General features: G+C 49.8%; 2 protein-coding genes across 9 annotated transcripts in view; one reads left to right on the forward strand and one right to left on the reverse strand.

Annotated features, from left to right (window-relative positions):
• STX3 (syntaxin 3) overlaps nt 1-17,276 on the forward strand; it is a 41,717-nt gene extending 24,441 nt beyond the window's left edge. The window contains exons 3-11 of one of the 8 annotated variants that reach the window (XM_036029509.1): nt 1,057-1,156; nt 2,036-2,110; nt 3,254-3,321; nt 4,675-4,783; nt 5,669-5,742; nt 5,939-6,073; nt 7,695-7,805; nt 15,044-15,126; nt 15,635-17,273. In XM_036029509.1, coding sequence (XP_035885402.1) covers nt 1,057-1,156; nt 2,036-2,110; nt 3,254-3,321; nt 4,675-4,783; nt 5,669-5,742; nt 5,939-6,073; nt 7,695-7,805; nt 15,044-15,121 — 750 coding nt within the window. In that variant the 3' untranslated portion in view covers nt 15,122-15,126; nt 15,635-17,273. Of the gene's footprint in view, nt 1-1,056; nt 1,157-2,035; nt 2,111-3,253; nt 3,322-4,674; nt 4,784-5,668; nt 5,743-5,938; nt 6,074-7,694; nt 7,806-7,920; nt 8,032-9,301; nt 9,416-12,654; nt 13,647-15,043; nt 15,127-15,632 lie in introns of those variants that run through there. The other 7 variants (XM_028515919.2, XM_036029508.1, XM_036029507.1 and 4 more) reach the window with 7 other exon arrangements.
• Nucleotides 17,174-21,683, reverse strand: MRPL16 (mitochondrial ribosomal protein L16). The gene is made up of 4 exons (XM_028515622.2): nt 21,499-21,683; nt 21,089-21,154; nt 19,037-19,185; nt 17,174-18,222 (listed from the first exon to the last, which is right to left on the reverse strand). The coding sequence occupies exons 1-4, from the start codon at nt 21,551-21,553 to the stop codon at nt 17,737-17,739; spliced, it is 756 nt and encodes a 251-aa protein (XP_028371423.1). The 5' UTR covers nt 21,554-21,683; the 3' UTR covers nt 17,174-17,736.
• Between the last annotated feature and the right edge of the window lie 1,402 nt (nt 21,684-23,085).

A 23,085-nucleotide genomic window follows, 5' to 3' on the forward strand; every position in this document is an offset into this window, starting at 1 on the left:
CCTGAGGCCCAGCCATCTCATCCTAGCAGCTTCTGGTCTCGTTTTTTATACTGTTGACCAAACTTTGGGTCATGATGCTTTTCCGTGTATGAAATAATATTCCAAATATATTTTCTAAGACATCTGATCCATTGAACATGCAAAATCTAAGGTCTCTGGCTTGTTAAAATATGTTAAGTTCATTTACCAATGGTTAGTGTATTTCATTCTAGAAAGTCCCCCCCCCCCCCCCCCCCCCGCCCAGTCCTGTTTTATATAATGTAGTTGCTTTGGCAAGACAGTCACCTGTGATGCAATGGCATTTTATGAGTTGGGGAGAGGAGCCAGTGTCCGATAGAGAGATAACGGGGAAGGGAAGGGTACAGGGGGCAATTTCTGGTCACCCACGGGCCTGATTCTGAGGTGGCTGTGCCTCTAAGGCCGCCAGATTTCACAGGTGATAACTTGGGCCTTTTTAACAGTTGCATAGACTTGGGATTCTGCTGTAAGTGGAACAGGATGGAAAGGCCACACAGTCTCAGGCTGCCTCCTGGTACGGCCACTGCAGAGTCTCACTCTCTTCTTTACCTCTTTCTCCGTTTCTGTCTGGCTGTTCCTCTCATTCTCCTCTCTTCGTTTTTCACACTCTAGGTGGGTTCTCTCCCTTGCACGTCTTTTCTTTCCTGCCTCCCCTTTTTCCCTCCCTCCTGTCCTCATTCTGTTTCTCACTTGAGGGGGTGGGGCAGGTGCAGGTGCTAAAGGATCTGCCTGATCGGGTGTGCTGGTCTTTCTCTGATTCCTCTTCACGGGTTTTCCTGGCTCCTCTTGACTCTGGCCGGAGTCTTCCCGTCCAAGGTGGGCAAATGTGTTCCTCTCAGGGAGCGATGGCATGGCTTTTCAACGGCTGCTCTGTTGAGATGACTTTGTCCATGAAAAGCAGAAAACACGTCAGTCATCATCTTCTTCCCCAAGCCCAGAGGGCGGGCAGCTTTCACCAGGGAGCTCTGCTAAGCCGTAACCTCAGTCATGGACATACTCTTCCTCTGATGACAAAGGCCATTGTCTTTCTGATGACAGATCGAGGAAACACGGCTCAACATTGACAAGATCTCCGAGCACGTGGAGGAGGCTAAGAAACTCTACAGTATCATTCTGTCTGCACCAATCCCAGAGCCGAGTGAGTGTTTACCTAGGGCTGAGTCACCCAGCAGTGGCCTTTGGCACTGGGGCCGAGCCAGTCTTGTTTTTCCTTCCCTCTGTGAACAGCAGGGGAGTGGACGTACGCAGTACATTCCGCCGGTGTGCATGTCATCTCATCCTGCATTCTCCTGTGTCCTGTCTGAGGTCACCCCGCCCAGCCACGGGCAGCTCTGGTCTTCACAGCCCTGCATAATCCATGTGGCCAGACTTTCCTTCCCCATTGGTCACTCTCGGGACTAGCAGCCACCTTTACTGCTTCTTCCTTTCCCCGCCTCTGCCCCGCCTCTGCCCCGCCTCTGCCCCTTTGCTCGTGCTATCTCCTCTGCCTGAAATGCTTTCCCCAGCCCCCTGTCCAAGTCCTCCAGATCACGTGCAGGTTTTTATGAGGTGCTCCAAGGTGGTTCAAGTTCACCTCAGTCCCTCCCATCACGAGTTTCCTATTTGGTACCACCATGGAGGCAAACGTTTTCCCCCCTAATTATTTCACATTTTTGGAGTGGAATTTAGGGCTATGTTTTGGATTCCATAAGAACAAGGAGCAAGCTTGATACTGTTATTTTACTGTTCAGATTTTTCAATGACTGTCTGTTACCTAAAGATTAAAGTTGAAATGTGGTAGCGGCGCACATGGGAACCTTCTTGGCCTCCTCCCTGCCGTCCTCCCCCGTGTTACCTGCACTGGAGCCAGACGGGACTCTGTGCCCCAAGTGCTGCTTGTGCCCACAGGTCTTCCACAGACTGTTTCTTCTCCCAGAGACTCCAGTCTTAGTCTGGGTGACGGGTGCCCGAGGGAGCGCCTCTCCTCCTCTGTTGATTGGTCTTTTCTAACCGATCCTGCCTGCCTTTGTTTACCCAGAAACCAAGGATGATCTAGAGCAGCTCACAGCTGAGATCAAGAAAAGGGCCAACAACGTCCGGAACAAGCTGAAGAGTAAGAAGGGAGTCAAGGGAACAAGCCCGCCCCCCACGCCCCCGTCTGCCTCCCATCCGCAGGGTCCAGCTCTTCTGGCCCGAACCTCAGCCCCATGGGAGTGATGCCACTTGTTCCACCTTTGCCTGTGGCTTGGGCACTGTCCCTGGAGTGACCTGTTATAGCCCCAGAAACTTATCTGTTCTTGATCACGAGCGTGGTTGAAAGAGTGCACGTAGGACTGAAGTTAGGAGATGGGAACTCCCGTGTGCTCTCGGCCACTGAGTGGTTGTGTGACTTGGTCCTGTAACTTAGTCCCTCGGCCTTCCTGGTTCCCCAGCACCTGCCTACATTTGAATGGTAATGGCACAGATGTATAGATGCAAAATATATTATTTAGTCCATGGACACTCTTTGGGGAGGGCAGGCATATCACCTCCCATTACCCCGGCCCCACCCCTTCAGTTCAGAGCATTGTTCAGTGAAGCCGAGGTCAGAGATTGGATTCCCCTGGGGGCCCAGGAGGTCTCTCAGTTCCATGGCGACGGTGTGCATTCTTGTGCAGTGTGTTTGGTGAATGCATGTTCTTGGTCAGAGAGTGAAGTCAGCATTGCTCAGCCCAAGTTATTATTTCTTACCCCCAAACAAGTCACAATGCCTGTTTTCATGGGGGTGGAGGTCGGAGGTAGAGGTCACAGTAGCTGCTTCCGATAATAGCGATGCTAGCGTGTCTCCCACTGGGCCAGGCACTCTGTGGGCAGTCCGGTTGAGTCTTCGCATCAGGGCCGCGAGAGGGGTGCCGTTGTCCGTTACATTTTTATGGGCAAGGGAACACTAAGAGAGGTGAGGTGGCTTTCCCCAAAGCCACACAGCTAATAAGTGGCAGGACAGGAGTTCGAGGCTAAGTTTCCTGGTGACAAAGGCTCATGCTGTTAACCACTGTGCTAAGATGCAGTCAGAGAGGACCCGGTAACGGTAAAGGGCGTGCAGTGCCAGTCCTGTGGTGCACACGTAAGCTGACGTTTTGAGATGGTACCCGCCTGTCGTTCCATCTTCACGGGCTGGCTGGCTGAGAACGAGCGAGGGGGTTTCGGCTGGGCTGTGTGTGTCTCAGAGGAGAGCCGCAGGTGTGTGGCCAGAATAACCTGTCTCTCTCCTCTCCAGACATGGAGCGGCACATTGAGGAAGATGAGGTCCGCTCGTCGGCAGACCTTCGGATTCGGAAGTCACAGGTAGGGCTTTCTCTGGCCTAACAGTCGTCTAGTCCAATCTTTTATTCTTTCTCTTAGCTCAGGGTTTTCTTAAAAAATACAATTCTTACTTGGAACTCAGTTGGAGAACTGGTAAGGAAGGGGGAGCTGTCCAGGGTAAAGCAGAGGACCGGGGCCCAGCCCTCCTGGCCCCTCTCTCACATCCTCCTTGTCCAGGGAGGCCCCTGAGGGGCTTCCCAGGGCTCCCAGAGCATGGCTCAGGATTTCACGTGCCTCTTTGTGTCACGGGCAAGGAAACTGAGATCTCTCTAAAGATGGTGTGTCGTCAGTGGTCCAGTTTGGAGTTAGGCTGGTTGGCGGTCATCCAAGACATGATCCTTGTCCTTAAGGAACTGGCAGGATGTTCCGGCGGCATAAGGAACCTACTGTGTAAGACCTGACAGGGGAGCAGTGTGTGAGGACGTAATCTGATGCTCGTGCTCTCAGTGTTAGAAGGTCTCGGGAAGGACTGGGGGTAGCCAGAGGAACCTGGGCCTTGGATGGGTAAGAGCACGCCTAGGGACAGGCTCAGGGATAGAGGTTCTCCCAAGAGGCAAGGGGACAGGAGCAGGGTGTGTGCGAGTGCACGTGTGTGTGTGTTGGGAGCAGCAGTGCTGGTGACGGGGCTGTGGTAGCGGTGAAGGGTGACCATGAACAAGGGCAGCCCATCTGGGTAAAAGGCTGTTGCGGGATAGTGGACATTGAGGTTTTGCTAGAGAAAGTAGTACCATATTCCAGAGGTCCTTGGCTGCTTGTCTGATTACCATTGAGCAGCCTGGGTGCATTTACTTCAGGCTGCAGTCTGCTAGGAAGGTAATCTGGTAGGTACTGGATGTGGGGAGGGAGTCTGGCAGCGTTAGAAAGCAAACCAAGGGTTGTGGCAGACAAATGCTCCAGGTTCACGTGGGTGCAGGGCTCTGAGATGCACAGATTATCTTGTCTGGCCTCACAGTCACCATATGATGCCAGTAGGGCAGATGCTGAAGACGTACTTTGGAAAGGTCTCTTCCATTACTGTAAAGTTAGGAAATGAAAAAGTTGAGTTTTACATGCTGGTCTTTTTTTGTCTTTATTGTTGTTCAAGTACGGTGTCTCCATCCCCGCCCCCCCCAACCATTCCCACCTTCTACCCCCGCCTCCTACCCTCGATCCTACCCTCTTTGGCTTTGTCTAAGTGGAACCTAGTGGAACCTCAACAAAACCAATAAGCAAGCACAATGTACATTGGGCTTTTGATTCCAAGGCCAGTGCTGCTGGAGACCAAGCTGTGGCAGTTAGGGACCTCCCACCTCCCTCACCTCCTGGGGCTTACCGCATTTGCCATTATTCCCACAGCACTCCGTCCTCTCCCGGAAGTTTGTGGAGGTGATGACCAAGTACAACGAGGCTCAGGTGGACTTCCGTGAACGCAGCAAAGGGCGGATCCAGCGGCAGCTGGAAATCAGTACGTGTCTGAAGTTCGGGGATGCTTTTCCATGTCTTCCTGCCACGTGGCGGTCCGTCCGGGTCGTGAGACCTGGGGGGAAGCTGTAGCCATCATGCTCGTGGCTTCCGTCTCACATCCTGCAGCCACACCCAGGACAGGTGTTCCAGCGCTGGCTCTTCCTGGATGCTGGTTCTTGGGCTGCAAGGTGGCTCCGTGTTTATCAGGCCCAAGTGATTTTGCTCTTGTGGGAGCCAGCGTTTCCTATACAGAGAGGACACACACCAAACAGTTGCTGTCCAGGGGACCCATGCCATTGTTTGTGTCTTTTTGATGGTGAAGAACGTTTATGAAATGGAAGGTACAGGGCTTCTTGCCGTGAGGCGTGATGACGTTAGTGGAGCCATGGCCTTTAGAAGCTGAGTAACGAGGAACACAGGGCCCTGCGGGGTGGTGTGCCCTGTAAGTGGAGGAAGTGTAGGAGCAAGGGAAAGGAGTCAGGAAAACGCAGGCGTATTTAGGAGTGGCAGGTTGTCCAGGGCCTGGGAAAGCGTGCATCTGGGAGAAGCAGTGTGAGGTTCACAGGGATGGAGGGAGGCTCACCCAGCAACCGGCTCCTTGTCCTGAGGGCCTTGGGCTCTGTGGCGTAGTGGTAGGGCCAGTGAGCGTTCTGAGCTGGGAAGGAACGTGGTCAGGTGTATGCTGCAGGAAGGTAATTGCTAATCACGTTAAGGATGAATTGGATTGGGGAGAAATCGGAAGATAGATGAGTCAGGAGACTGTTGGCAGAGTGTTGTTAAGGCCACGGTCTTTGTGGTGGAGTTACCGTAGTCTTAATTTTCAGAGAACTTTTGAAATGGCATGCCTTGACCTTGTACTTGATGCTGTCCTTCTTTTGTTATAAAGCTGGCAAAAAGACAACAGATGAGGAGCTGGAGGAGATGTTGGAGAGTGGAAACCCTGCCATCTTCACTTCTGGGGTGAGTGACTGGGGAGCTGGGGTGCATGTCCCTCCACAGAAGAAGGGGGCCACTGGGGAGTTCCACTCGGGTAGTGAGTGAAGGGTGGGCTGCAGGCGTAGGGGGGCAAGGGAGGTGAGGGGCTCGGCAGGAGGGTGTGTGAGGGCTTCAGCAGGGGATGGCGGCTGATGGCCTGTCTTTGTGTGGCCGCTTGTAGATCATCGACTCACAGATTTCCAAGCAAGCCCTCAGCGAGATTGAGGGACGGCACAAGGACATTGTGAGGCTGGAGAGCAGCATCAAGGAGCTTCATGACATGTTCATGGACATCGCCATGCTGGTGGAGAATCAGGTAAGCGGCCGTGGGTGCCAGTGGGGCGGGGAGGAGAGGGGACCTCAGGTTCTCCTGAGAATGGTGAGGGAGGGACTGGGAGCCAGGTGGGGCGAGGTGGAAGGATGATCAGAATTTACTTAGTGGGGAAACAGAATCCCAGTGTCCCAGGGAGAGGAATGCTCTCTTGAACCCTGATGTGTGGGGCCATCTCGGCCTTGTCATTCTTTCCTGGCACTTTGGCCTCACAGTTATTTCTAGTTAACATGGGGTTTGATGTGTCTGTCAAGTGCCTAGTTCCGCCTGGAGTCAGGCTCTCCTTATTTTTTTAGAGGTTTGGGCTTTCAATGATGATGCCTGAAAACAGTCCCCCGGTGTGAATTGTTTCACTGGTAATAATGAAAACATGTGCTCTTTTCCCCACTTAACGGTGAAACGTTCGGTTCAACAGTTTTCAGTTTTTTCCATTTTTGGTTTTTATTCTATATTTGTTCTTCCAAAAATGTTGACACTTTTTGCCCAGGAACGAGAGCACACAGCACGGTGAATGAGGGAATAGCACGATATTTACATAAAAACTCGAAACACTCATGGAGCTTAGCAGGACAGCTTGTTCTGACCCTGGGTGCACTTCTCCGGGGTGCGAGTCTTGTCCCTGTGTGTGGTGTTAGTGTCACACGGTCAGATGGCACCCAGTCCTTACAAGGCAGCTAGACATGGCCCACTGTCATGGTGTTGTGCCACCGTCACTGTGGACCTGCAGCTGCTCGGCCAGCTGGACAGGATTGAGAACTCCCTCGGGAGAAGGACGACCATCCTAACTGCAGCCGCAGCACTGCCTGGCTGGTTGTTGACATTGGTTCCCTGCTCAGGGCTCAGGGGCCTTTGGTCTTTGAGACCACGTTTCTAGTCCCTCCAGCCCCACTTTTCTTTCTTCTCCCCACACTGCTTTGCCGAGGAGCTGGTTTGAGATTTGAGTGCTGGTAAGTGCCTTCTCTGCCTACGGACTGCCGTAAAGCGAAGGGTTGGGCTGAGGGAAGTGTAGGTAGGTGAGGAGAATTCCCATCCTAAGACACTGGAAATTAATTGGGATGACACAACCTCCTGCCCGTGGGTGACAGCTGGGAAATGGTTGGGAATCTTGTTCAGAGACCACTGTGTCTTAGCCACACAGCTTGGGTGCACCCTGTATATCACCTAAGGGGGCCTGGGAATATCTCTTACCGAAAGCACATGTCCCCAGCCTCAGATATTATACTGAGTACCTACGGTGTGCCAGGCACCGTTCTGTAGTAAACAGACTTAGTTCAGGACAGATGAACTCGGTTCAGGTCCGAATGGCCAGGAAGAGGCCAGGATCCTGGTAACGCCCTAGGAACATGTAGTTACCGGGCATCCAGGCAGTGTGCTCCAGGTGACCAGCCCAGTACCTGTCGCAGAGAAGTGATTCAATGAGAGTGGCCACCAAGGATGGGAACTGTGGGTAAATCACGGGGGGAAAGGGGAAGTGTGCCTTCCAGAAGGCCGCACATCAGGCTTCCTGGATGCTCCTCCTGGCATCGAAGTTTGTGATGTGGGGAGAGCCAGGACTGCCCTGGGGCGGGGCTGGTGACTGAGTGTGACCAGTGCCTGTTCTCTGCAGGGTGAGATGTTAGATAACATAGAGCTGAACGTCATGCACACGGTGGACCACGTGGAGAAGGCACGGGATGAGACTAAAAAGGCTGTGAAGTACCAGGGGCAGGCCCGGAAGGTGAGACTCTCCTGCTGCCTTCAGACAAGGGTCCGTTATGCACGCTGTCTCTCGCTCTTTCTTCCCTCCGCCTGTCGCTTTTCCTGCTGCTGCCACCTCTTGCGTCTGGGGCAAGGGAGCCATGATTGACCGTATTGAGAACAACATGGACCAGTCAGTGGGCTTCGTGGAGCGGGCTGTGGCTGACACCAAAAAGGCGGTCAAGTATCAGAGCGAAGCTCGGAGGGTGAGCGCCTTCGTCCCGGCTGCTCCTACTTGCCTCTCCTCTCTCCGGTCATCCCCACTCGTGTCCTCGAACCTGTGCCTTCTCTCCCTGTCCCGGCCTCATCCAAACCCCTGTGTCAGCCTTGCCTAGAGACTAGCTGTCCTCCCCTCCCAGGTGTGCCTCGCATGGATCTGGCTCCCGGGCTCTCCCCCAGAGGCCCACACTGAACACAGTTCTGTCGTGTGGCTGGTACCCCGTGGGCGTGGCGCTTGCACAGAGCTTGTCGTCTTTCAGATGCCACACTCGACTCCCCTGTCTTCAGAAACCTTCTCTTCATTGTCTTCTGCTCCAGCAGCCCCAAGCTCTGCCCCCTTTTTCTCTGCCATGAACCCAGTGCTGTGCTGGTTGCCATGTAAACATCTTATTCCTATATCTCAGGGAGCATCTATTACTTCTTCTTCCTAGAGGAAACCGTGGAGGGGCAGGGATGAGGTGTTTCAATAACTGGCTTCAGGCCCCGTAGTCAGCATAGGAGCTGGGGCTCGGACTCAGATTCTAATTGCGCTCTTTCCACCACACCGTCCTCTCTCCCCACCCGCTTCCTGCTGGTGGTCCTGATGCTGGAGGCCTTCCAGCTTCTCTGCCCATGACTGGTAGCCAGCTCTGTGGCTTCTGCTTTTTAGACTGTTTTCTTCTGTTTCTCCTGGGCTCTGATATTTTTGCTCTTCAGTTCCTTGTTTTCCTTCTAACTTTACGTATTGCTCGCACAGGGATTTAGGGTGCGGGGGAGTTATTTTACGTGACGGACCCGGGCGGGTTCACAGCAGGACCATAATCGTGCTTTTCGGTCCACAGCCACAGGGGCGGTCAAGGGGTGGTGCACTTTATGGGAGAGATGGACAGAAGTTTGACATTAGGACTGTGTCAAAATCATCTTTACATTCCTTCTTGAAAAGGAAAAGCGAGTCACTTTATATCTTGGCCTGTTGCTACTTGGTGGCTCCATGATAGCTCCTCTGACATTTGTGCACACGTGCGAGACCGCAGTGTGAGCTGAGAGCTGATGGAAACTCCGTGTTTCTATCTGGAATACTTTGCTAGCCAAGAAGTAATCTAACAAACATAAAATATCCTAGCAGATGTGCCCATGGAGAGAGGTAGGCTGTTTTCTTTGAACTGATAAGATGCTTTCCCTGTCGAGGTGAGAGGGGGCTGGGTTTTGGATGAATTATCGTTGCTCTTTGGTTGTTTGTAATAATGGCTTGTGTTTGTTTCTCTCACCCCTCTCCAGAAATTGATAATTATCATTGTGGTAGTGGTTGTGTTGCTGGGCATTTTGGCGTTGATTATCGGACTTTCCGTTGGGCTGAAGTAAGGGCGGCCTGAGAGGCTGCTGCACTGAAATGTAAGTAAACGGAAGGTTCTCGGGACTTGGTGTCGGCCCCCTGGGATTCTTTCCCACTGGCCTGGGATTTCAGGTTCCACTTCTCCCGCCTTGTGATCGTCCTCGCACACACTGAGCTCTCTGAACCTTGCAGTTGCCTGTGCACTCTTGAATCTCTTTAGAATTCTGTTCTTGGGTTCCGGCCGCAGTCCATGGGTTGGGTCTCCTGTTCGTTGCTATCCGGTGGGTTCTGCCTCTGCTCTTGCCTGTTAGTGTGTTTCGCCACCATTCCGGGCCTGTCTGAGCACCTCATCGGCACACTCCTTCCTTCCTCAGCAAGCATGCTCCTAAGCTGGGCACCAGCTGTGTTTTCGATCTGTCTCTTCTGAATTCTTACTGGGTTTCATGGATGTTGGGCTTTGCTTTCATCTCCTGTTCACGTAAATGAAGCTTTGAATTGGGATTGGGGTCTGTAGGGGTTTGTGTGTGGCCGACTGGTGGGATTGAGAGCAACTTAGTAGTTAACGTTTTTCAGTGGTGAATTGTGCCAGACAATATACTCAACACTGTATACATGTAATATTGACTCCTCACCCCTATGAGATAGGCGCTATTATTATCCACATTTTATAGATGAAGACACCTCGGCTTACAGAGAAGTTAAGTAGCAGAACCAAGTGTGAACACACAGATAATAGTGGACCTAGGAGGGTCCTTGACTACATCTCAGTTTCTCTTGGTACAACTAGGTAGCTATTTACCATTGTCTACGAAGTCCAGCAGGATAGTGACTTTAAAGTTTAGCCTATTAATTTCTCGAAAATCTGGTAGAATACAGCTGACCCCTGAATCAGGATGTCATGTATATAATGGTAACGTAATAAGAAAGATGCAGTTATTGGGACTGGTAAAACTTAAGACTGCTAAGTCTGTGACTTCTTGAATATTATTTTTTTCTGAATAAAATATAGTATTTTTTGTTTAAAAACTCATAAAACACGAAAAAGGTGAACAGAATTGATGTTTAATGTTATGGCTGATAACCTTGTGGCACATTGACATGCTCAGAGGCAGTTTCATACAGTTCAGACTATGGTTTTCTAGTTGTAGTTACCTGTGGTTTTTTCACCCCGTTACAGAATTATGAGCGTCATTCCACACCACTAAAAGCTCTTTGTAAACCTGATTTTCAACGCAAGGTTGTGAATATACTCTCAATTATTTGACATTTTCCCAATGTTGGAGTTTGTTATTATTGTTCTGCTGTTACTAACAGTATGACTAACTTAGAACATAGTTTTCTCATTTCTATTTTGTCTTTATTATACATTCAGAGAAGTTGGATTACTGAGGTAAATAGATAGAAATATTTCTTTTTTAAAAAAAGATGTTATTTATTTATTTTTAGAGTGAGGGGAAGGAAGGGAGAAAGAGAGGAAGAGAAACGTCAGTGTGTGGTTGCCTCTCACTTGCCCCCCACTGGGGACTTGGTCTGCAACCTAGGCACATGCCCTGACTGGAATCGAACTGATGACCCTTTCATTCATAGTCCGGTGCTCAATCCATTGAGCCACACCAGCCAGGGCAGAAATATTTCTAAGACTCGATATGAACTACTGTGTTGATACCTAGTGCTGACCCTTCACTTCATTTCTCTCCCCTTCCTTCTGCATGGCCAGAAGGTCTGGAAGCCACATCACAGCACTAACCATTCACCTCCTCTGGAGAGATGCGCAGCAATGAGGCGATCAACACATCTTCAGTAATTAATTGATTGGTTCTTTATTCCCCCAGCATTTGGCGTCTAGCCCTTTATTATTATCAGTTTTTTGCTTTTTTTAAAAAATAATCTTCAGTTATTTTTTAAAAAAGATTTTTTATTTATTTTTAGAGAGGGAAGGGAGGGAGATAGAGGGAGAGAGAAACATCAATGTGCGGTTGCTGGGGGTCATCGCCTGCAACCCAGGCATGTGCCCTGACTGGGAATCGAACCTGTGACACTTTGGTTTGCAGCCCGAGCTCAATCCACTGAGGTACACCAGCCAGGGCTCAGTTTTTTGCTTTTAAAGTTCAAGTTTTGTTCTGACTCTCATTGGAAAGGATGTTAAAATTAAGCAAAGGCATAATAGTGGATATCTCCTCATATCCTTGGGTGAAAGATTTCTTGCAAATCCATAATGCCCTGTACCATTCCTAATTCCAGGAATTCAGAATGTAAATAGTCATTTTTTAAAGTGAGGAGGCTCATTAGTATATTGTTTTCAGCTGACGTGCTAAGTCACCCAGCAGTTGTTAAGTTGCTCACCATGACGTATGCCGTATTTCCTAATGAAATCAGGACAGATTGTTACTAGGTCTCGACTCCCCTCTGTCTCCATGCGACCTGAGAGAGAGAGGTCTCTGAACAGGAGGGAAGGAAGACAACCTGCATTTCTCTTCCCTATTTGTGTAGCAGTTATTGCTCTAGGAGAATAACGTTACCCCCTTTTCAGAAAGGAAAGTTCTTCTTGCCCCAAACATACGTAACTAATAAGGTGGAGTAGCCATAATATGATCCCTGAACTGTTCCACACTCTTTTCAGTGTGTCTTTCTGCCTTCTAAGGAAAGTGGAGCATAAGGGGAGTCATGGAGAAGATTCAAGTCCCAGAAAGCTTCTGAAGCATGTATTTGAAAGGCACTGATGTGGGCCCCACAGAGAGAATAGGTGTTTTTTTAAAGATTTTATTTATTTACTTTTTAGAGACATGGAAAGGGAGGGAGAGAGGGAGAGAAACATTGATCAGTTGCCTCTTGCATGCACCCTGGCTGGGTCTGGAACCTGCAACCAGGCAGGTGCCCTGACCAGGAATCAAACTGGCGACCTTTTGCTTTGCGGTACAAGGCCAACCAAACTGGGCCACACCGCTAAGGGAGAGAGCAGGTGTTTCAACAAGTGGTTGTGCCTCCCCACTGACAAGTCCTTCCGGGGGAATGTCACAGCCTGTGTGAATAACTAGAGAAGGCCCAGAGATTTTAAAAATTTTCCCTCTTGTCATAGGGCTTTACTTCTTAAGCAGAGGGACGTTGAATTTCAGGTCCTGTCTTGGGCATGTCTGTTGGATTTCTCAGGCTTAGTGTTCACTTTCCCCAGTGTTCTCCTTTTTCCAGGTACTTCTGAGTTTTCCTCTCTACCTTCTAAGTCCGTGGCTGATTCATAATGTCGCTCCTCACTGTCACCCTGTGTGCTGATCAGCTCCCCCTCCCCCTGCCTCCCTTACAGCCCGATTGTACTCTCGCCTGGTGTGGCCACCTTGTCTGCAGACGGGAATGGACTTCCAGTGGCCTTCCTGAGAGAGAGCGGGACCCATTCCCTTGTCTCCTGCAACCATCCGTGGACCCGACCCCGCACACCACCCAGCCCTGGAGGAATCTGATCCACCTGTGCGACCCTGACTTTTCCTCAAACCCTTCTCTCCTGGAGTGCCCAAACCAACCTGGCTTCTCTTTCGTCCCTCTGCTGTGTCAAATTTGGCCTCGCGCCTTGGGAAGCCAATGATTTGAGACCTTCCCAAGGTGCTGTATTTTCTACCTCACGGAGTGTTCTTCTCCCAAAAATTGCATCGTACTTTTTGTTTTAGGAGGGGTTTCTTTAACAAAGCAAAGGGATTCTTCCAAGTTACGGCAGCAATAAGGTTCGGACTTGAGTCTTCCACCTGGAAGGATCCCCGTTCTCACCATTTGCTATATCCCTGTGTCCTGAAAGCACGAGGGATTGGCAGATGCCGTTTTGGTCTGGGAGCTGACTTGTTTGAAATTCAGCCTTCAATTAAGCTCAGTACGTTCAGCTTGGCAGCCACCCCACCCCCGATGCCCGTCTGCGCTGCGTCCTCACGTTTACTTTCTGTGGTGCCAGCGCGATGCTGATGCTGTCGTCTGAGGGCACCATTTGCAGAGGCTGAGTGAGAGTGAGGGATGTTGCTTTTCACAGTCAAGTCTTGGAAACTGGCTGCTCAGTGTTAGAGTCATGCTTTGTGAAGCCGCTGCCTTGAAGCCAAATATGTTTCGCTTTTAAAAAATAATGTTTGACACTTAAAATTGGGCCAGGAACAAGGTGCTCGAGTCTCCGGCTCCGGAAGCGCTTCAGACTGGGGCCAGCCTTCAGTCAGTCATTTCACACGTTCCAGAGGAATTTCTGTCATTCTGTGCGATGTAAATATTTTCATGTGTCTCTCACGAAGTAGGAAGCTAGACGCGGAGGACATTCTAACCTCACAGAATAACCCTGATCTAGGCTAAAGATTAGGTTAAGAGACATTTGCTTACCTGCAAATGAATCACAGTAGTAACACGATCTTCCCACGTCATCAAGAAACCTGCTGGTTCTGTATCAGTCCTGGGAGAATCTTAGACCTTTGGGGTGAGGACTAAGTTGATCTCCATTAAGTCTGTCTGCCTAGCAGGTAGGCTTGCCAAGGTTTGACACCTCCCCCTACCCGCTGTCGAGGCTGGGCTTGCCCTGAGAACATCCCAGAGCAATTTGGTATCACTTGTGTGACCTTTGGAATGCCTTCTCTCCGGGGCTGAGTCAGTGGGGGGACGCCAGGGACTACTGAGTAGCTCTTCCTTCTACAGGGTTAGTGAGCTTGACAGGTTCTTTGTCGCCGCCCCCCCCCCCCCCCCCCCCCCCGCAAGTTCTTGTCAGGGAGAAAGCAAGCAAAGCAACAGCCAGGACATTTTCAAGTGTAGTGATTCTGCTGGCCCAGTGGTGAGTCTTTTTGATTCCCTGCTGGTCCCTGCCAGTCGGATTTACTAATATATTTCAGCATTGATTTTAATGCTTCCTAAGACGGGCGGTGCACCCTCACCCAGGCACTGCCCATTGGCTTCCTTTGCCAAGGCTGCTTACTCCCAGTCATCGCCCAGCACCCAGACGGAGCCCAGGGGGCGCCCTCGCACCCTTGGCTGTGAAGTCGATAGCGCTCTGGCTCCTGCAGCAAGGCCAGACAAGCGCTAATCACAGGTGTTTGCTATGCTGAGACGGAGGGCTAGGGCGTGTAGTTGGGAATACAGTAAGTGAAGGGTTTTGTTGTTTGTATGTTTTTAAAAATGTAAACTTGATTATTTTATTGCTATTTAAAAATAAATGACTTTATATTGATTGTGAAACACTTCTGGCTCTATTTCCCTGCAAAGCACGTAGTGATTGGGTGCCACCATGTGGCGGCTTTTGTTTAGGTTTCGGAAAAGGGGTTTAAATCTTTTTTAAACGTGTGCTGGCTCAGGTGGAGCAAAAGCTCTAATTTTTGAAAATGGCTCGACTCTCGGAGGGCGGTGTAACTGTATTTGAGTTGCAGGGCTGAGTGCTCCCCCCAGAAGAATTTGGCCCCCTCATTGACAGTACTGGCTCCGGGGGCAATGGGGTGAATCGGTGTGACGGTGTCTAGGCAGCGGGACACACGAAACGCTGTCGTCGGAGAGGGCTGTCGACGGGATCTCTCAGCTAGAAGTCACATTCCCACACCCCGGGCTCTTGAAGCCAGATCCATCTCCCCTCTCCTTCGTGTCCCACCCCTCCTCCAGACCCACGCTGCCTCCCTTCCCTGGGACCTGGACCTGCACGGTGACGTTATCTCTCATTGTGCTTTTTCTTTCCTCGTCTGGGTAAACAGAAGAAGGTCATGATCATGATCTGCTGTGTCATCCTTGCGATCATCTTAGCTTCTACCCTTGGGGGCATATTTGCCTGAAAAAGGTGAGCGGTCTGTGGGGAGGGTGAGGCCTGCCTTCGTCTGCCTGACATGCTCGTGTCCTGCGGGCACTCGCTGTCACCAGGTGCCCTGATCCGGCGGGATTGGGTGTTAGAAGAGACGCTTCCTAGTGAGAAGAGTGAGCGAGGAGTGAGTTGGTAGCAGGTAGACAGGGAGACAGAGGTGGCGACCTGTGCCGCACCAGGTCTGGTGGCAGAATGCCTTGTATAAGGGTGGTGATCTCCTGTGGCAAAATTTGGGCCATGCCACCTGGGAGTGGTCCAAGGATAAAGAATCGGTTCTTGCATTAGAAGCACCCTGAACTCCTTGGAAGAGGGCCGCACAGCAAACCGGATGTCAACATGTTTCTTTCGTTACAAGGTTAGGACAGATTAACGCAGCCTTGTGAGTAGCCTTTCGCCTCTGCAGGAGAGGGGTTAGTGATCCGGATCTCGAACACCCTGCTGTGTAATATTTGATTTTCCCCCTCCACTTTTCTGTTATCTCCTTTAGCCCTCGCAGCTGGATCCACGACGGGCAGTTTTAACCCTCCTTCCACCTCGGTGGTGCCACCACTTCCCACTGCGGACTCAACAGTGACTCCTTTTTCCATGACCAAACCTCCTACGACACAGGGCATCATCCACCAACCACCTACAGAAAGTTGTGCAGGGGGAGCCTTATGACAATGCAGAGCTGGGTGGCAGGCAGGCGTGAAGGAACAGAGTGCGGAAACACCTAGCCAGTCGGAAAGACGGTTTACAGGAATGGGCTGCAGGCTCACAGGCACCTTGGTCAGGAAGTGAAGGCAGACATGACAGCACCCCGGTTCACCAAGATCTCGTGTTCACTGCTGCAGGGTCAGCAGGGTCAGGGCACTTGTTACATCCTTCAGGTTCTTCTAGGTCTCACCCTTCCCCAGCCCGGCATCAGCCTCCTCCTCCAGGCTCCACTGGCCCTCAGAGTGCAGTGCTCAGCGGCAGGCACCACGCACGCCTCGCTCAGTCTGTGTCCTGTGCTCAGCACAGCGCCTGCCGCTGACAGGCGCTCCACTGTCTGTCAACTTCATTCCCTGTAGTCAAGATCTGGTTTCTGCTCACGGACAGGTCCTTGGGTTTGCCTCTCAACCCCTTTAAGGCACCAGTGGAAAATGGTCTGTTAGTACCAGAGGCTGCATGAAATGCCTGGAATGGGTTGATCTATTTATGTGAAAATGAAACAGGATCCCCCTTACAGCAACTTACACTCTGAAGTCCTCTCTCTGTGGGGGGTGATGGTGGACTTCTGTCGGTGGCCTCTCACTCTGCTAAGATGCTTGGCCCCAGCATGGTGGTCCACTGAACTGAACGTGGACCCAGAACACAAGGAACGGGTTTAGAGCGCGGTTGGACTCACGGCAGTCAGCAGTACTATGCGCTGTGAGGGAGGAGCTGGAGGTGTTCAGTGGGAAAGGGGAGGTGAGACTCGCACTCACCTCCTTTCCCTGGTGCACGTTGCTAGCTGAACCTCTGTCGGCCAGCAGTGTGTGCCCCCAAAAGTGTTCCACACAGTCCCCAATTCAAGGTCCATGTTTGTTCTATGCAATTTAGTAATTAATTATATTTCAAGAGGTTAATGGAAACTTACACTAAAAATAGTATGCAACTTTTGAGGACCACACCACTGTTGAGATAAATGTGTACTTTTGAAAGTGAATGACTTCCTTTGCAGGGGATCTTGTAAAGCGGGGATAAAAATATTTGACATTTTAGTCAGTGTACGGTCTACCCACTTTCAAAAACAAGCGGTTTAATATTTCTGTCAATTTGTACTTCCTTTAGTTTGAACAATGGATAGAAAGCTACTACTGGACGATAGCTTAATCTTGGTAAGGGCACAGGGAGCTGCAACCTCGGGGCCCTCATTTACCCAGCAGTCACTGCTCCGGTGTGGCGTGGCGCACGGCACTGGCCCAGGACCCGCAGGGACACAAAGGCAGAGCCACTCTTCCTCCTCAGTGAATCTCAAACCTGGGCAAGGCCACACGATTCCCACTTTTATCAGTTCCTTTTGCTAAGAGGCCAGGGTGTGTTCCTGGCCGTACTGTTCAACATCCCCGCTTCGGAGATTGAGAGAAGATGGGTAGCTGGGCATAAATAAATATCTGTTGGATTAACCTATGTGCGGTCGTTTTTTTCTTTGCTTTCCCAAAAACATTAGTTTGTTTTTGTAAATAGTAAAACGTTACAGAAACTGGCTTCTGAAACACGTGCATGTGAAAGTTAGTGTGGATATGAAGCCCGACTTGCATCAGAGGTGGGAGAGGCAGCCGCCTGCCATAGCCCTGCAGGCGCTCGCCGCACAGCCGGGGAGGGCCCGGGCTCCCGAGAGCCCCTGAGGCCTGCTTCTTCATCATCGGAGGGACTAAGGGTGACCAGTGAGAAGTCATAACCAGAGCTGAGACTCAAATTTTATTTACTATAAATATAATGCACTTAAACCAACAGACACAGCCCACCTTTCCAGAAATCGTCCACAGCGCTTGTTCGCTGCTCCTTGGTTCTGACATCGGAGCTACCCAAAGGGAACACACATGCAGACTCCTCCTCCCTGTGCCTTCACTTCCCATATTCTCACTACACGCGTTCGGGCAGGTAGAACTTGCCCCAGTACCGCCCCTTCTGGGTCAGGTCGTAGGGGCTCAGCACCTTCCGTATCCCCAGCATGTTGGCGGTGGCTATGCGCTCAAAGGTCCAGGGGTTTTGGTTGTTACGTTCCCGTTCCTCTTGGTCTTTCCGCATCTTCTCTAGCATCTCACGGCTCACCGCCTTGGCTGGGAAGGGCAACTTGTGGGCGACCTGGCTGAGGAAACCTTGGACCTCTTTGAATTCACAGCGTCCCCCCATCTCTACTATGAGGCGGCCCGTCCTCACGGGAGTCACGTAGTGATCAATGGCGCCTTTGCCTCCCCCCATGCGCTGTCCCATACCCTTGCGGGTGATGGGCTTGAAAGGGGCTGGTACTCGCCACAAGGCAAACATGTTCTTGGGGTCCATAGAGCGGTTGATTGTCAGGCGCATCATTTCGAAATGGCCCCAGTGGAGGTAACCGCCACCCAGTGCCTAAAAGCGAATGGAGGAATTAGAAGCACGTGGGGATTTAGGTATCTTCCATGGGCTCTGTTCTTACGTCTTTTATGGCAACTGTGCCTTCAAAAGTACTCATGACAATAAGAGTTCTAGTAAGTACCATGGAAAGCCTAGGACTGAGTAATGAGTGAGAACAAGGGTGGACCCACTTCATGGGTAGCCAGGAAAGGCCTCTTTGAGGGAGTGACATTCAAAGCTGAGGCCAGAGCAGTAAGAACGAGCCAAAGGAGGAGAGAAAAGTGTTGCAGGCAGAAGAGTGGTGTCGGCGAAGGCTGGATGAGCCGGAGAAGCCAGTGTGGCTGAAGGAGAGGGAGGGCTGGGGGCTGTGGGCATGAGGTTCTGAGAGGCAGGCAGGGGCTGATCACAGGCTGTGGGGAAAGGACTTTAAAACATCGCTCTGGCTGCCTGATGGCAAATAAAGCCTAGTCCGCACCCATATGTGTAGCTACTGACATTTAAGCCTTCGTGGAAGCCGCTGGGTAAGGGAACAGCTGTCTCACATCGTAAATACTGCATAGTTTTATTTTTCCAGAGGCCTGAGAAGATCTCATAGTCTGATTATGGAGTAAATTAGGTAGCCTCTTTCTTGCCCTGCTTTTACATTATTTTTACTCTACATTAAAAAAAAATTCACAACTCAAAACATTTACTGATTATTGCACATCAGTTTCAAGAGCAACAGGTGGCAGTTTTAATAAAACCAGTGAAAGCAGAGACTCAAAGAGTCGGAGATTATGTTGATCCCTGGCTCCCACCCTGCAGTTGCCTGATGCTGAACTCAACTCACCAAGATCGCAAAATTGCCTTCTGTGAACTCAGTAGCTTCTGTCGAAGGTCCCTGTATGTCACGTAAGTTTTTGGGTTCTCTTCTGACTTTTGGCACAAGTGGTACCCTTTCAATGAATCTCAGCTTCGGCTTTTCAGGAATGGAAACATCTAGAAGGAGCACAATTAAGGATAAGTGAACTGCACCTCTCAAAGGATTCCTTTTCTTCCTAGAAAGATTTGTAGCAACCAGGAGAAAGTGTTAAATAAAAGTTACCGTGGAACTTTTGTATAGTTCCAAAATTATGTCAGTTTTTTCTTGTGGATGCTGTTGCTGACACCGGGATCCTCTGGCTATGACAGTGGCTAGTGTAAATGTTTGCGAATCTTTGAAGATAGCAAAGTTTTAACCTTCAAACCCAAATGCATTTATCAAATGCCTACTCTGTGCCAAACACTCTACAGGGACCATTTGGGACAGGACAGAAATGTAAGACTCACAGAAGAACACTAGCTGACATTTTTTTTTTAACGTAGTGCTAGAATTGAGCTGAATGCTTTACATGCATTATCTCATTTAATCTTTTAAAACAACTTTATAGCCTTGGACTTTTTTAGGGTTTCCTTTTTAAAAGTTCTGAACTTTTTAATTTTCCACACATATATCAAAAAACCAAATAAAAAAAATTGCACAGCTCATTGAGCGCAGGCTGTGAACCAAAGTGTCGCAGGCTGGATTCCCAGTCAGGGTATGTGCCTGGGTTGCAGGCCATGGCCCCCAGCAACCGCACATTGATGTTTCTCTCTCTCTCTCTCTCTCCCTTCCCTCTCTAAAAATAAATAAAACCTTTTTTTAAAAAAAGGGAAAAAATGCACAGCTCAGTGAATTACCACAGAGTGAATGCTTAAACACACCCACATAACTAGCACCCAGATCAAGAAGCAGAACATGAGGCAGGTAGTATTTTTAATCTCCATTTTACAGAAGAGGGACTGCAAGCCTAGGGACATATTATAATTGCGTTTAGGCCATTCAGTTAATACAGCAAAGCCAGACAGTATGACGCTTACAAAACAAACCTACACTGCATCTGTGGGTGTTAACAGGGGTAGCAGAAAGAATACTCCACTGTACCCGGAAAACCCCTAAGTTCTCCTGCTCTGCCACATTCTTGTTGGGCAGCTTACGACCTAGGACTCCCGAGGTCAGTGCTCTTCCCTTTCCTCAGGCAGGGGTGCTCCATTAGAGACTCGCACACGTCCTACCACATGTAACAGCGTGCAGGGTGAGGGTGGGTGGGCTGTAATGCAGGTCAAGACACCCCATGTCTATCATGTCTGGCATTTTGGGAAAAAAATTAACTTGTAAATCATTTCTACAGTAAAACAAGCATGGCTCTACAATGGAGTCAAATATAAAACAGAAGACTTCAAGGAAACATCAAGTTATTAACAGGCTATTCAGAGTTACAGAAACTGCCCCCCACCCTCCAAGTTTCTATACGAAGCTAGAGAAACAGTAATGCTTCCTCTGGTCTACAGGCCCATATGTACTTCTGGAGCAAGTAGTAGTGTAACAATTACGTGTAGAAGGCTCTTATAGGTCCAGCCTACATTTTTGCAATTTCCAATATATTTGAAAAATTGCATTTTTGCAATTTCCAATATATTTTTTAAAAAGGGAAATCAGATGTACAAAATTGCCACTTCCCTTCAATATTTACATTTAACAAATTAATGCTTTTCACATAATCTTGTTAAGTGGCTGCATATATGTAACCTCGTTTGGAGAGAACATCTAAAGTCTAGATTTGAGGCCCACTGGCCCTAGCTGAGGGTGGCCATGGGGGGCATTCCCGTTATACATTTGCTCCGTAAACGCAGGGACCTTTTTGGGTCTGCTTTGTTCTGTAACTGGAACACTGCTTGGCATACAGAAGGCCCTCGATACATATTTATTGAATGACTGAATGGAGAAGGAAAGCACAAGAACGCTCCGTCTTCACCCCAACCCCGCGCTGGGTTCCACCAGACAAACCGCTTACGAACATGAACAGGGCAAATCAGCTCTCACCCTCAAAAGTCGGCACCGGGAGCAGCGTCTTCAGGCCAGCACTGGCGGGCGGCGCTGCCCAACAATCTGTACAGAGACAAATGAAATTAAACCAGGAAGGCGACAGGGCCAGGGGCAGATACACTCTGGGCCAAAGGCACTCCTGATGGAGGTGTCTTGAGGGGCGGGACGCGGTTCCACTAAATGGGTTCGCAGGCGCCCAAAGAGACCACCCAGCCGGGGTGTCTGGGCGCCATCCCCGCTAGGCGGCTGGAATCCTTTTGCACGAATCTTGGCAGGAGGAGCGGCAGCAAAGCGCAGCCCTTACCGGCGCTACGGCAACCGTCCACAGGACGTCTTTGAGTTTGAGCGGTAAAGGATAGGGCATGGGGTGGAAAAGGACTGCCTGTGGGACCGAGAGGACTTCTGACCTGATAAAGGCACCCGCAGGAGGGGCGCGCTGGCGCGAGCCAGCAGACGCCACATGGTCACGCGTGTCCAGCCGCGCCGAGCTCCCACAGCGACCACGGAGGTTACCTTCACCCAGAGTGCGGCACTGTACAGCCCCGCTGGAATTCCCTCTCACCACTCTCCGCCGGGCCGGAAGTTGCATTTGCGCGGGTCCCTTCCGCAGAGAGTCCCCACGGAAGTAGAAGAAACCCGAGCTTCCGGGCATGGGTTCCGGTGCTGGCTCTTTGACGCTCTGGGGTCTGCCCCCAATCTGGGGTCTTTTCCTAGATGAGGGTGGCAGCACGCGGAGTTTTCTCTGCGGATTAGTGTGCTGAGAAAACCTGGACTCACATAGCAATTTGGTTATGTTAACCTGCAAGTAAAAAAGTCTCGGCGAGAGGCAATGACCTTTGAAATCCAAAAAGAATTATAATTCTGCGAAGCAATGTTTTCGGAAGAAACCCAAATCCGATTTAAATTGGGAGGTGAAGGCAAGGGGTATTCATGAGAAAAGTAAGGGGAATAATCATGTGACTAGAAGGCAAGACTTTATGTAGGTACAGAGAAAGGACACAGTGACGCTAATTTTAAATGTTTTAAATTTCAGGTCAATATTTACAATGTCTGCTTTCCTGTTTTCTTCGCAAATAGTTGTTTGCAATACAGAGCTGCTGTAGGCCCAGTACAAAAGTTATTTTGCCTGGTTTTGACCTTCCAAAGGTTTGAGGAGTGAGAAGTGCTAGGCACTTCCTCAGGGATTTCAGCTCTGACTTCATTTTAAAGTGGCTTCATTCATGTTATATTTTACAGTTCCTTACAATTCACTACATTCCACCACTTCTCTAGGGTGCCCCTCAAAGACTGATTCATCATTGTATTAACATTTACTGAGCGCTTGCCATCTGCCCAGCATTTAGTTCTCCCAACAAATCCACAAGGTAAGTCATTACACCCATTTTTGCAGGTTTCATCCTGAGCATCAAGGATTTAATTTTCTCAGGTTTGCAAACAGTACAAGTAGAACTTGAACACAGTCTGTGTGACTCCAGAGACTCCAGTGATTGGAGAATATCATAACTTGATATCAAGTTAAAATTGTAATTATTCCAGGAGGATATTGGGCAAATCATTTATACGGGTCTAAAGCTTTTTAATGTTTAGAACAAGAGTGGATCTTTTTCTAAGCTTCTAGGACACAAATGGGATTAGCAAATTGAGACAGATGTCTATTGTGTTTAAATTGCATATAATTTTTAACGAGCAAAAAAGTACTTGGTAGCAATCTTCCCTCTCTCCTTTGCAGCTTCACAAATTTGCATAACTGACCGCACCCCTAATTAAAGTTTAGGCGTTACCTGCCACGGCCAGTAGAGGTCACAAAAGCGCTTTTAATTAGTCACTGAAACAACTGAAATGAGGTCTTCAGCACTGTGCCTTCTGTAATAATGACCATGGCTACATTTTATTAAGGCACTACTCAATGAGGAATTACAACTTGTCGTAGATCTCAGGTCAGTATCACTCGCCTGTCTCCCACCCCTGCAGTTACAGATGAGCACACACAGAAT

This window comes from Phyllostomus discolor, chromosome 6 (genome assembly GCF_004126475.2).
Source record: "Phyllostomus discolor isolate MPI-MPIP mPhyDis1 chromosome 6, mPhyDis1.pri.v3, whole genome shotgun sequence".
NCBI classification, from domain to species: Eukaryota; Metazoa; Chordata; class Mammalia; order Chiroptera; family Phyllostomidae; genus Phyllostomus; species Phyllostomus discolor.

Excerpts from the sequence above, each read along its gene's own strand:
- MRPL16 (XM_028515622.2), bottom strand. The coding sequence starts at position 21,553 with ATGTGGCGTCTGCTGGCTCGCGCCAGCGCGCCCCTCCTGCGGGTGCCT. Across the intron at positions 21,155-21,498 it reads CCTGCGGGTGCCTTTATCAG|ATTGTTGGGCAGCGCCGCCC; the intron begins GTCAGAAGTCCT and ends GTCTCTGTACAG. Across the intron at positions 18,223-19,036 it reads AAGGCAATTTTGCGATCTTG|GCACTGGGTGGCGGTTACCT; the intron begins GTGAGTTGAGTT and ends ATTCGCTTTTAG.